Consider the following 14,502-nt stretch of genomic DNA (forward strand, 5'->3'; position numbering starts at 1 on the left):
CTGCCTGCAACATCCTCCAGCATGACCTGTTTGGTGGTGGGTCAGTCATGGTGTGGGGTGGCATTTCTTTGGGGGGCCGCACAGCCCTCCATGTGCTCACCAGAGGTAGCCTGACTGCCATTAGGTACCGAGATGAGATCCTCAGACCCCTTGTGAGACCATATGCTGGTGCGGTTGGCCCTGGGTTCCTCCTAATGCAAGACAATGCTAGACCTCATGTGGCTGGAGTGTGTCAACAGTTCCTGCAAGAGGAAGGCATTGATGCTATGGACTGGCCCGCCCGTTCCCCATACCTGAATCCAATTGAGCACATCTGGGACATCATGTCTCGCTCCATCCACCAATGCCACGTTGCACCACAGACTGTCCAGGAGTTGGCGGATGCTTTAGTCCAGGTCTGGGAGGAGATCCCTCAGGAGACCATCCGCCACCTCATCAGGAGCATGCCCAGGCATTGTAGGGAGGTCATACAGGCACGTGGAGGCCACACACACTACTGAGCCTCATTTTGACTTGTTTTAAGGACATTACATCAAAGTTGGATCAGCCTGGAGTGTGGTTTTCCACTTTAATTTTGAGTGTGATTCCAAATCCAGACCTCCATGGGTTGAAACATTTGATTTCCATTGATCATTTTTGTGTGATTTTGTTGTCAGCACATTCGACTATGTAAAGAAAAAAGTATTTAATAAGAATATTTCATTCATTCAGATCTAGGATGTGTTCCCTTTATTTTTTTGAGCAGTGTATATGGATGAGCGATGCCCGGCGACATTGGCAAGATGCAATAGATGGTATAAAATACAGTATATACACATGAGATGAGTAATGTAAGATATGTAAAAATTATTAAAGCAGCATTATTTAAAGTGACCAGTGATCAATTTTTTAAAGGGGCCAGTGATTGGGCCTCCATGTAGGCAGCAGCCTCTCTGAGTTAGTGATTGCTAAAAAACAATCTGATGGCCTTGAGATAGACACTGTTTTTCAGTTTCTCAGTCCCAGCTTTGATGCACCTGTACTGACCTCACCTTCTGGATGATAGCTGGGTGAACAGGCAGTGGCTCGGGTGGTTGTTTTCCTTGATCTTTTTGGCCTTCATGTGACATCAGGTGTTGTTGGTGTCATGGAGGGCAGGTAGTTGCCCCGGTGATACGTTGTGCAGACCGCACCACCCTCTGGAGAGCGATGAGAGCGGTGATACAGCCCGACAGGATGCTCTCGATTGTGCATCTGTAAAAGTTTGTGAGGTTTTTTTGGTGACAAGCCAAATTTCTTCAGCCTCCTGAGGTTGATGAGGCGCTGCTGTGCCTTCTTCCCCACGCTGTCTGTGTGGGTGGTCCAGTTCAGTTTGTTCGTGATGTGTACGCCGAGGAACTTAAAACTCTCCACCTTCTCCACTACTGTTCCATCGATGTGGATAAGGGGGTGTTCCCTCTGCTGTTTCCTGAAGTCCACAATCATCTCCTCTGTTTTGTTGATCTTGAGTGTGAGGTTATTTTCCTGACACCACACTCCGAGGCCCTCACCTCCTCCCTGTAGGCCGTCTCGTTGTTGTTGGTAATCAGGCCTACCACTGTAGTGTCGTCTGCAAACTTGATGATTGAGTTGGAGGCGTGCATTGCCACGAACTCATGGGTGAACAGGGAGTACAGGAGGGGGCTGAGCACGCACCCTTGTGGGGCCCCAGTGTTGAGGGTCAGCAGAGTGGAGATGTTGTTTCACGTATTCACCACCTGGGGTGGCCTGTCAAAGTCCAGGACCCAGTGGCACAGGGCGGGGTGGAAACCCAGGGCCTTTAGCTTGATGATGAGTTTGGAGGGCACTATGGTGTTGAATGCTGAGCTGTAGTCAATGAACAGCATTCTTACGTAGGTATTCCTCTTGTCCAGATGGGATAGGGCAGTGTGCAGTATGATGTCGATTGCATCGTCAGTGGACCTATTAGCTAATTTAATGATTAGCTACTATTACTGTTAGCTAATTTAATGATTAGCTACTATTACTGTTAGCTACTTTAATGATTAGCTACTATTACTGTTAGCTACTTTAATGATTAGCTACTATTACTGTTAGCTACTTTAATGATTAGCTACTATTACTGTTAGCTACTTTAATGATTAGCTACTATTACTGTTAGCTAATTTAATGATTAGCTACTATTACTGTTAGCTAATTTAATGATTAGCTACTATTACTGTTAGCTACTTTAATGATTAGCTACTATTACTGTTAGCTACTTTAATGATTAGCTACTATTACTGTTAGCTAATTTAATGATTAGCTACTATTACTGTTAGCTAATTTAATGATTAGCTACTATTACTGTTATCTACTTTAATGATTAGCTACTATTACTGTTAGCTACTTTAATGATTAGCTACTATTACTGTTAGCTACTTTAATGATTAGCTACTATTACTGTTAGCTACTTTAATGATTAGCTACTATTACTGTTAGCTACTTTAATGATTTGCTACTATTACTGTTAGCTACTTTAATGATTAGCTACTATTACTGTTAGCTACTTTAATGATTAGCTACTATTACTGTTAGCTACTTTAATGTTTAGCTACTATTACTGTTAGCTACTTTAATGATTAGCTACTATTACTGTTAGCTACCTTAATGATTAGATACTATTACTGTTAGCTACTTTAATGATTAGCTACTATTACTTCTTAGCTACCTTAATGATTAGCTATTATTACTGTTAGCTACCTTAATGATTAGCTACTATTACTGTTAGCTACCTTAATGATTAGCTACTATTACTGTTAGCTACTTTAATGGTTAATATTACTGTTGGCTACTTTAATGGTTAATATTACTGTTAGCTACCTTAATGGTTAATATTACTGTTAGCTACCTTAATGGTAATATTACTGGTCTATTTGCCATGGAGGCAAAAGTACCAGGACCACTGAGAGACGATTGTGTCCCAAGTAGCCCCTATGGGCCCTCGTCAAAAGGGCTTCACTATATCGGGAATAGTGTGCAATTTGGGACACACTTCTGGAGAGAAACAACACCCACCTCTTTACATAAACCCACTGAAGGAAACCCAATGAAGGAATGAAGTCAGGAGAGATTAAGTATATTCTTTCTGTGAATGGAATAATAGATGCACCAATCAGGACAGTTGTAATAAATACACCAATCAGGACCGTCATAGCCGATACACCAATCAGGACAGTCTAAACAGCTGCACCAATCAGGACAGTCGTAACAGATGCACCAATCAGGACAGTCGTAATAGATACACCAATCAGGACAGTAGTAACAGATACACCAATCAGGACATTTTATTGGGTAACCGCAGGCTGGAGATCAGGGATACCCTGAGAGGACTCGATCTCAGCTCCTCCTCTCGTCTCTCTCGCTCTCCTCCTCTCTTCCCCGTCTCTCCTCCCACCCTCTCCTCGTCTCTCCTCCTCCCCTCTCATCCTCTCCTCCTCCCCTCCCCTGTCCTCCTCTCCTCCTCCCCTCTCCTCTTCTCTCCTCCTCCCCTCTTCTCTTCTCTCCTCCTCCCCTCTCCTCTTCTCTCCTCCTCCCCTCTCCTCTTCTCTCCTCCTCCCCTCTCCTCCTCTCTTCCTCTCCTCCTCTCTTCCTCCCCTCTCCTCCTCCCCTCCCCTGTCCTCCTCCTCCCCTCTCCTCTTCTCTGCTCCTCCCCTGTCCTCCTCTCTTCCTCCCCTCTCCTCCTCCCCTCTCCAATCCTCCTTCAGCTCTTAATTGTTTCCATTACATATCAATCTGTTGTAGCTGCAGGGAAGGTTGTCTGTTAAATGTGAGGGCTTTGGTAAAATGATCCATTAGGAGTGACAGGGTTCTAATCAGATCCAATCACCAACTTAGACTGCCACCATATCTGCTGCATTAGGAAAGCTTCATTTTTCACAGCCTGTTGGTTGGTGCCAACACACAGATACACACAGATACACACAGCCTGTTGGTCGGTGCTAACACACAGATACACACAGATACACACAGCATGTTGCTTGGTGCCAACACACAGATACACACAGCATGTTGCTTGGTGCCAACACACAGATACACACAGCCTGTTGGTGCTAACACACAGATACACACAGCCTGTTGGTGCTAACACACAGATACACACAGATACAGTGCCTTGCGAAAGTATTCGGCCCCCTTGAACTTTGCGACCTTTTGCCACATTTCAGGCTTCAAACATAAAGATATAAAACTGTATTTTTTGTGAAGAATCAACAACAAGTGGGACACAATCATGAAGTGGAACGACATTTATTGGATATTTCAAACTTTTGTAACAAATCAAAAACTGAAAAATTGGGCGTGCAAAATTATTCAGCCCCTTTACTTTCAGTGCAGCAAACTCTCTCCAGAAGTTCAGTGAGGATCTCTGAATGATCCAATGTTGACCTAAATGACTAATGATGATAAATACAATCCACCTGTGTGTAATCAAGTCTCCGTATAAATGCACCTGCACTGTGATAGTCTCAGAGGTCCGTTAAAAGCGCAGAGAGCATCATGAAGAACAAGGAACACACCAGGCAGGTCCGAGATACTGTTGTGAAGAAGTTTAAAGCCGGATTTGGATACAAAAAGATTTCCCAAGCTTTAAACATCCCAAGGAGCACTGTGCAAGCGATAATATTGAAATGGAAGGAGTATCAGACCACTGCAAATCTACCAAGACCTGGCCGTCCGCCAGGTCCGTTTCAACTCATACAAGGAGAAGACTGATCAGAGATGCAGCCAAGAGGCCCATGATCACTCTGGATGAACTGCAGAGATCTACAGCTGAGGTGGGAGACTCTGTCCTTAGGACAACAATCAGTCATATATTGCACAAATCTGGCCTTTATGGAAGAGTGGCAAGAAGAAAGCCATTTCTTAAAGATATCCATAAAAAGTGTTGTTTAAAGTTTGCCACAAGCCACCTGGGAGACACACCAAACATGTGGAAGAAGGTGCTCTGGTCAGATGAAACCAAAATTGAACTTTTTGGCAACAATGCAAAACGTTATGTTTGGCGTGAAAGCAACACAGCTCATCACCCTGACCACACCATACCCACTGTCAAACATGGTGGTGGCAGCATCATGGTTTGGGCCTGCTTTTCTTCAGCAGGGACAGGAAGATGGTTAAAATTCTTCCCAGTGTTAGAATGGCCAAGTCAAAGTCCAGACCTGAATCCAATCGAGAATCTGTGGAAAGAACTGAAAACTGCTGTTCACAAATGCTCTCCATCCAACCTCACTGAGCTCGAGCTGTTTTGCAAGGAGGAATGGGAAAAAAAGTCAGTCTCTCGATGTGCAAAACTGATAGAGACATACCCCAAGCGACTTACAGATGTAATCGCAGCAAAAGGTGGCGCTACAAAGTATTAACTTAAGGGGGCTGAATAATTTTGCACGCCCAATTTTTCAGTTTTTGATTTGTTAAAAAAGTTTGAAATATCCAATAAATGTCGTTCCACTTCATGATTGTGTCCCACTTGTTGTTGATTCTTCACAAAAAAATACAGTTTTATATCTTTATGTTTGAAGCCTGAAATGTGGCAAAAGGTCGCAAAGTTCAAGGGGCCGAATACTTTCGTAAGGCACTGTACACACAGCCTGTTGGTTGGTGCTAACACACAGATACGCACAGCCTGTTGGTCGGTGCCAACACACAGATACACACAGATACACACAGCCTGTTGGTCGGTGCTAACACACAGATACACACAGATACACACAGCATGTTGCTTGGTACCAACACACAGATACACACAGATACACACAGCCTGTTGGTGCTAACACACAGATACACACAGCCTGTTGGTTGGTGCTAACACACAGATACGCACAGCCTGTTGGTTGGTGCCAACACACAGATACACACAGATACACACAGCCTGTTGGTTGGTGCTAACACACAGATACACACAGCCTGTTGCTTGGTGCTAACACACAGATACACACAGCCTGTTGGTTAGTGCCAACACACAGATACACACAGCCTGTTGATTGGTGCTAAACACACAGATACACACAGCTTGTTGGTCGGTGCTAACACACAGATACACACATCCTGTTGGTTGATGCTACCACACTACCCCTGCCCATTCATTTCATTTAGGGGCCTCTACCCCTGTCCATTCGTATCACTGAGGGGTCTCTACCCCTGCCCATTCGTATCACTGAGGGGTCTCTACCCCTGCCCATTCGTATCACTGAGGGGCCTCTACTTAAAATGACCTATATCTACATTCAGCTGGCCGCAAAGCACCTCTATCTACATTCAGCTGGCCTCAAAGCACCTATATCTACATTCAGCTGGCCTCAAAGCACCTATATCTACATTCAGCTGGCCTCACAGGACCTCTATCTACATTCAGCTGGCCTCAAAGCACCTCTATCTACATTCAGCTGGCCTCAAAGCACCTCTATCTACATTCAGCTGGCCTCAAAGCACCTATATCTACATTCAGCTGGCCTCAAAGCACCTCTATCTACATTCAGCTGGCCTCAAAGCACCTATATCTACATTCAGCTGGCCTCAAAGCACCTCTATCTACATTCAGCTGGCCTCAAAGCACCTATATCTACATTCAGCTGGCCTCAAAGCACCCCTATCTACATTCAGCTGGCCTCAAAGCACCTCTATCTACATTCAGCTGGCCTCAAAGCACCTATATCTACATTCAGCTGGCCTCAAAGCACCTCTATCTACATTCAGCTGGCCTCAAAGCACCTATATCTACATTCAGCTGGCCTCAAAGCACCTCTATCTACATTCAGCTGGCCTCAAAGCACCTATATCTACATTCAGCTGGCCTCAAAGCACCTCTATCTACATTCAGCTGGCCTCAAAGCACCTATATCTACATTCAGCTGGCCTCAAAGCACCTCTATCTACATTCAGCTGGCCTCAAAGCACCTATATCTACATTCAGCTGGCCTCAAAGCACCTCTATCTACATTCAGCTGGCCTCAAAGCACCTCTATCTACATTCAGCTGGCCTCAAAGTACAACTATCTACATTCAGAAGTAGAACACACACACATCCTGTATCTGCGTTCAGAAACACATGACCGCTTCCCAGCGCTGATAAAATGCATGAATTAACACAGTGTGCTTTGCTCCCTTTCCTCTAGCCAGACCATCCACGGCCCCCCTCCTCGTGGGGGGGGGCAAACCATCCATGGCCCCCCTCCTCGTGGGGGGGGAGGGGGACCAAAATTATTCTGAAAAAATTGCAACCAGAAAGAAATCCCTCTCCAGATGAATATTGAAGTAGCGAGTCCATGTTGTTTTGCAGCAGTGGCGTCTCCAGCGGCAGGCAGGGCCTCTGACTAATCCAGCAGAACGTTAGGGTTCGCGGACCGATGGACACACAGGGCAGGGTCTCAGTGGTAGCTAGCCTAGTGGTACACAGCATGTTGACTAACTGACACACACACACACACACACAACTGACTGACTGGTCAGCTAGCCAAGCATTACTAAGGAAGGTCAGAGTAGGCTGAGAGCCGTTGGTATTGTGTGTGTGTGTGTGTGTGTGTGTGTGTGTGTGTGTGTGTGTGTGAGGGGTAAACCCACTGCTGAGAGAGGCAGAGTACATTAACAATGTGTGAGAAGATACAGACACACACACAGCATGTAAGAGGCTCCACGCAGTTTCTCTGTCACGCTCTTCAACTTTCTACACATCTCCTTTTACTAAATAAAGTAAAGTTTGACTCCAAGATAAAAGGCTGGGTAGATGTATAGTACAGCTTCACAGCATGGCCAAAATACCACACACACACACAGAGCAGGACGACAGAGCCATAACCCCCCCCCCCCAACCACCCTCAGACACACACAAAGCAGATTGACACAGCCTCAGGCAGGCTGTAGACTGTAGGCCATAAACTGTAGGCCGTAGACTGTGGGCCGTAGCCTGTAGGCCGTATACTGTAGCCTGTAGATTGTAGACTGTAGGCCGTATACTGTAGCCTGTAGATTGTAGACTGTAGGCCGTATACTGTAGCCTGTAGATTGTAGACTGTAGGCCGTATACTGTAGCCTGTAGACTGTAGGCCGTATACTGTAGCCTGTAGATTGTAGACTGTAGGCCGTATACTGTAGCCTGTAGATTGTAGACTGTAGGCCGTAGACTGTAGGCCGTATACTGTAGCCTGTAGATTGTAGACTGTAGGCCGTATTCTGTAGCCTGTAGATTGTAGACTGTAGGCCGTATACTGTAGCCTGTAGATTGTAGACTGTAGGCCGTATACTGTAGCCTGTAGATTGTAGACTGTAGGCCGTAGACTGTAGGCCGTAGATTGTAGACTGTAGGCCGTAGACTGTAGGCCGTAGACTGTAGCCTGTAGATTGTAGACTGTAGGCCGTAGCCTGTAGGCCGTAGCCTGTAGGCCGTAGACTGTAGGCCGTAGCCTGTAGGCCGTATACTGTAGCCTGTAGATTGTAGACTGTAGGCCGTAGACTGTAGGCTGTAGATTGTAGACTGTAGGCCGTAGACTGTAGGCCGTAGACTGTAGCCTGTAGATTGTAGACTGTAGGCCGTATACTGTAGCCTGTAGATTGTAGACTGTAGGCCGTAGACTGTAGGCCGTAGATTGTAGACTGTAGGCTGTAGACTGTAGGCCGTAGACTGTAGCCTGTAGATTGTAGACTGTAGGCCGTATACTGTAGCCTGTAGATTGTAGACTGTAGGCCGTATACTGTAGCCTGTAGATTGTAGACTGTAGGCCGTATACTGTAGCCTGTAGACTGTAGGCCGTATACTGTAGCCTGTAGATTGTAGACTGTAGGCCGTATACTGTAGCCTGTAGATTGTAGACTGTAGGCCGTATACTGTAGCCTGTAGACTGTAGGCCGTATACTGTAGCCTGTAGATTGTAGACTGTAGGCCGTATACTGTAGCCTGTAGATTGTAGACTGTAGGCCGTATACTGTAGCCTGTAGACTGTAGGCCGTATACTGTAGCCTGTAGATTGTAGACTGTAGGCCGTATACTGTAGCCTGTAGATTGTAGACTGTAGGCCGTAGACTGTAGGCCGTATACTGTAGCCTGTAGATTGTAGACTGTAGGCCGTATTCTGTAGCCTGTAGATTGTAGACTGTAGGCCGTATACTGTAGCCTGTAGATTGTAGACTGTAGGCCGTATACTGTAGCCTGTAGATTGTAGACTGTAGGCCGTAGACTGTAGGCCGTAGATTGTAGACTGTAGGCCGTAGACTGTAGGCCGTAGACTGTAGCCTGTAGATTGTAGACTGTAGGCCGTAGCCTGTGGGCCGTAGCCTGTAGGCCGTAGACTGTAGGCCGTAGCCTGTAGGCCGTATACTGTAGCCTGTAGATTGTAGACTGTAGGCCGTAGACTGTAGGCTGTAGATTGTAGACTGTAGGCCGTAGACTGTAGGCCGTAGACTGTAGCCTGTAGATTGTAGACTGTAGGCCGTATACTGTAGCCTGTAGATTGTAGACTGTAGGCCGTAGACTGTAGGCCGTAGATTGTAGACTGTAGGCTGTAGACTGTAGGCCGTAGACTGTAGCCTGTAGATTGTAGACTGTAGGCCGTAGCCTGTAGGCCGTAGACTGTAGGCCGTAGCCTGTAGGCCGTATACTGTAGCCTGTAGATTGTAGACTGTAGGCCGTAGACTGTAGACTGTAGATTGTAGACTGTAGGCCGTAGACTGTAGGCCGTAGACTGTAGCCTGTAGATTGTAGACTGTAGGCCGTATACTGTAGCCTGTAGATTGTAGACTGTAGGCCGTAGACTGTAGGCCGTAGACTGTAGCCTGTAGATTGTAGACTGTAGGCCGTAGCCTGTAGGCCGTAGACTGTAGGCCGTAGCCTGTAGGCCGTATACTGTAGCCTGTAGATTGTAGACTGTAGGCCGTAGACTGTAGGCCGTAGCCTGTAGACTGACACAAAGGAGAAATCACAGCACCATGCAGATATATACTGGATTAGTTTTACACACAGACAAGTGGAGAATCCATGCTGTTAATCCAGCCTTCCAGCTCCAACTGTAGTTGAGTCTACTTTCTTTACTGTAGTTGAGTCTACTTTCTTTACTGTAGTTGAGTCTACTTTCTTTACTGTAGTTGTGTCTACTTTCTCTACTGTAGTTGTGTCTACTTTCTCTACTGTAGTTGAGTCTACTTTCTCTACTGTAGTTTAGTCTACTTTCTTTACTGTAGTTTAGTCTGCTTTCTTTACTGTAGTTTAGTCTGCTTTCTTTACTGTAGTCGAGTCTGCTTTCTTTACTGAGTAGTCGAGTCTGCTTTCTTTACTGCAGTTGTCTAGTTATTTTACTGTAGTAGAGTCTACTTTACTGCAGTTGTCTAGTTATTTTACTGTAGTAGAGGCTACTTTACTGCAGTTGTCTAGTTATTTTACTGTAGTAGAGTCTACTTTACTGCAGTTGTCTAGTTATTTTACTGTAGTAGAGTCTACTTTACTGCAGTTGTCTAGTTATTTTACTGTAGTTGAATCTACGTACTTGACTGCAGTTGAGTTTAATTTAGTTTAGCTCTGTACTTGACTGTAGTTGTCGACTTACTTTATCGTAGTTGAGTCTGCTTACTTGACTGCAGTTGAGTCGACTTTTTTGCAGTTGAGTTTAATTTAGTGTAGTTGAGTACTTTACTGCTAGTTAATCTACTTACTTGACTGCAGTTGAATCTACTTATTTCTCTCAAATGTTTTGTACAAATGTGTTTACATCCCGGTTAGTGAGCATTTCTCCTTTGCCAAGATAATCCATCCACCTGACATGTGTGGCATATCAAGAAGCTGATTAAACAGCACAATCAATACACAGGTGCACCTTGTGCTGGGGACAATAAAAGGTCACTCTAAAATGTGCACTTTTGTCACACAACACAATACCACAGATGTCTCAAGTTTTGACGGAGCGTGCAATTGGCATGGTGACTGAAGGATTGTCCAGCAGAACTGTTGCCAGAGAATTTAAGGTTCATTTCTCTACCATAAACCGCCTCCATCATTTTAGAGAATTTGGCAGTATGTCCAGCCGGCATCACAACCCGAGACCACGTATAACCACTCCAGCTCAGGACCTCCACACCTGGCTTCTTCACCTGTGGGATTGTCTGAGACCAGCCACCTGGACAGCTGATGAAACTGAGGAGTATTTATGTCTGAAATAAAGCCCTTTAGGTGGACAAATGCCCAGTCATGTGTAATCCAAAGATAAGGGTCTAATGAATTCATTTCAATTGACTGATTTCCTTTTATGAACTCAAACTCAGTAAAATCTTTGAAATTGTTGCATGTTGTGTTTTTATATTTTTTGTTAAGAATAAATCTAGAGAGGGACATGGAAAAATAGACTATTATAAAACGGGTTTTAATTCCATCTGAATTATCACTGAGATCATCATGTTCATGTAGCTGTCTGAATCATCTCCTGTATTTACCTCAACTCTCACATTATTTCTCCTAGCTTCCAACCTAGAATTTAGTTTGGTACAGCAGGGGTTAATATAAGCCTTCCTGTTTGCCTGTCCGACCTTGAAAACCATGTTTCGCTCTTGAATTGCGATCTCCACCGGATCCTCTATCACCATCTCCCCTGGATCCTCTATCACCATCTCCCCTGGAGACTCTACCACCATCTCCCCTGGATCCTCTACCACCATCTCCCCTGGATCCTCTATCAACACCTCCCCTGGAGACTCTACCACCATCTCCCCTGGATCCTCTACCACCATCTCCCCTGAATCCTCTACCACCATCTCCCCTGGAGACTCTACCACCACCTCCCCAGGGGACTCTACCACCATCTCCCCTGGATCCTCTACCACCATCTCCCCTGGAGACTCTACCACCACCTCCCTGGAGACTCTACCACCACCTCCCCTGGAGACTCTACCACCATCTCCCCTGGAGACTACCACCATCTCCCCTGGATCCTCTACCACCATCTCCCCTGGATCCTCTACCACCATCTCCCCTGGATCCTCTACCACCACCTCCCCTGGATCCTCTACCACCATCTCCCCTGGATCCTCTACCACCAACTCCCCTGGATCCTCTATCACCATCTCCCCTGGATCCTCTACCACCATCTCCCCTGGATCCTCTACCACCATCTCCCCTGGATCCTCTACCACCATCTCCCCTGGATCCTCTACCACCATCTCCCCTGGATCCTCTACCACCACCTCCCCTGGATCCTCTACCACCACCTCCCCTGGATCCTCTACCACCATCTCCCCTGGATCCTCTACCACCACCTCCCCTGGATCCTCTATCACCATCTCCCCTGGATCCTCTACCACCATCTCCCCTGGATCCTCTACCACCATCTCCCTGGATCCTCTACCACCATCTCCCCTGGATCCTCTACCACCACCTCCCCTGGATCCTCTACCACCATCTCCCCTGGATCCTCTACCACCATCTCCCCTGGATCCTCTACCACCATCTCCCCTGGATCCTCTATCACCATCTCCCCTGGATCCTCTCTCACCATCTCCCTGGAGCCTCTATCACCATCTCCCCTGGATCCTCTACCACCATCTCCCTGGATCCTCTACCACCATCTCCCCTGGATCCTCTACCACCACCTCCCCTGGAGACTCTACCACCATCTCCCTTAGATTCTCTACCACCATCTCCCTTAGATTCTCTACCACCATCTCCCTTAGATCCTCTACCACCATCTCCCTTAGATTCTCTACCACCATCTCCCTTAGATTCTCTACCACCATCTCCCTTAGATTCTCTACCACCATCTCCCTTAGATGCTCTATCACCATCTCCCTGGAGCCTCTACCAAAATCTCCCCTGGAGACTCTACCACCATCTCCCCTGGATCCTCTATCACCATCTCCCTGGAGCCTCGACCAAAATCTCCCTGGAGACTCTACCACCATCTCCCTTAGATTCTCTACCACCATCTCCCTTAGATTCTCTACCACCATCTCCCCTGTATCCTCTACCACCATCTCCCCTGGATCTTCTACTAATGTCTCCACTCTCTCTTACCTGTGACTGTTTTCATTATAGAGCACTGCTTCTCTGACCTTATTGCTTTTACGCTACAGCATCACAGCAGACAGAGACACACAGCATGCCACAAGGGCCACTGAAATAAAAAATAACGTGAGAATGTGATGAACCAAGCTGGTGTTGTGTGGACAGACCGTTGAGCTCTCTGGCGAACAGTAACCGTTCTCTCTTCTCTCTGGCGAACAGTAACCCCCCAAATGGAGGGTTAGAGATGAGGCTACTCCTACTCTGTCTCCGCCATGCAGAGAGAGAGAGAGAGAGAGAGAGAGAGAGAGAGAGAGAGAGAGAGAGAGAGAGAGAGAGAGAGAGAGAGAGAGAGAGAGAGAGAGAGAGAGAGAGAGAGAGAGAGAGAGAGAGAGAGAGAGAGAGAGAGAGAGAGAGAGAGAGAGAGAGAGAGAGAGAGAGAGAGAGAGAGAGAGAGAGAGAGAGAGAGAGAGAGAGAGAGAGAGAGAGAGAGAGAGAGAGAATCCCAGTCTCCACCCTTCCTACTGTGGACCTATTGTAATCTTTGTGTATTGCGAAGCTGTATTCAGTAATTCATCTTGTCTTATGTTGACGTCTAGATTCTGAAGGAATTAGCAGACGAGGCCTGGGACATGGGTAACATTGTCTACACTCTGACAAACAGACGATACGGAGAGAACTGCATCGCCTACGCAGAGAGCCACGACCAGGTAACACAACCAGCCCATCATCACAACTCTTTATTCATTCATTTAACACGGTTCTAGGTCTATCTCTGGTGAACCGGACCGCATATGGCACACTGGAGACAGTGGTTCCATCCTCCGTCTCTCCACTTCCTTTCTGTACTGTCCTTCTAGTCCAGGGGTGGTTAACCCCCTCCTTAACATGATTGGTGTCACACTTTTTATCCAATCCCTAACAAACACAGCTGGTTTAATCAAATGTCATTCTGAACTGAAGATCGTGATTAGGTGATTATTGGAATTAGGGGTGTTAGCTGAGGCCTGGTGCAAAACTGTGACACCTGTCAGGCCCTGGAGGACTGAAGTTGCCCTATCTCCACATCTACATTAAGGGTTAGGGGCTAGGACAGTTCTATCTCCACATCTACATTAAGGGTTAGGGGCTAGGACAGTTCTATCTCCACATCTACATTAAGGGTTAGGGGCTAGGACAGTTCTATCTCCACATCTACATTAAGGATTTGGGGCTAGGACAGTTCTATCTCCACATCTACATTAAGGGCTGGGGGCTAGGACAGTTCTATCTCCACATCTACATTAATGGTTAGGGCCTAGGACAGTTCTATCTCCACATCTACATTAAGGGTTAGGGGCTAGTACAGTTCTATCTCCACATCTACATTAAGGGTTAGGGGCTAGGACAGTTCTATCTCCACATCTACATTAAGGGTTAGGGGCTAGTACAGTTCTATCTCCACATCTACATTAAGGGTTAGGGGCTAGGACAGTTCTATCTCCACATCTACATTAAGGGTTAGGGGCTAGGAC

At 46.4% G+C, this 14,502-nt stretch overlaps 1 protein-coding gene across 1 annotated transcript in view; it reads left to right on the forward strand.

Moving 5' to 3' along the window:
• The window catches only part of LOC135528654 (1,4-alpha-glucan-branching enzyme-like), a 64,931-nt gene that overhangs the window by 42,169 nt on the left and 8,260 nt on the right, over positions 1-14,502 (forward strand). Inside the window, exon 4 of the mRNA XM_064957769.1 lies at positions 13,588-13,698. Within this exon, the coding sequence (XP_064813841.1) occupies positions 13,588-13,698 (111 nt within the window). The remainder of the gene's footprint in view (positions 1-13,587; positions 13,699-14,502) is intronic.

The sequence above is a fragment of the Oncorhynchus masou genome, unplaced genomic scaffold (assembly GCF_036934945.1).
Source record: "Oncorhynchus masou masou isolate Uvic2021 unplaced genomic scaffold, UVic_Omas_1.1 unplaced_scaffold_1005, whole genome shotgun sequence".
Taxonomy (NCBI): Eukaryota; Metazoa; Chordata; class Actinopteri; order Salmoniformes; family Salmonidae; genus Oncorhynchus; species Oncorhynchus masou.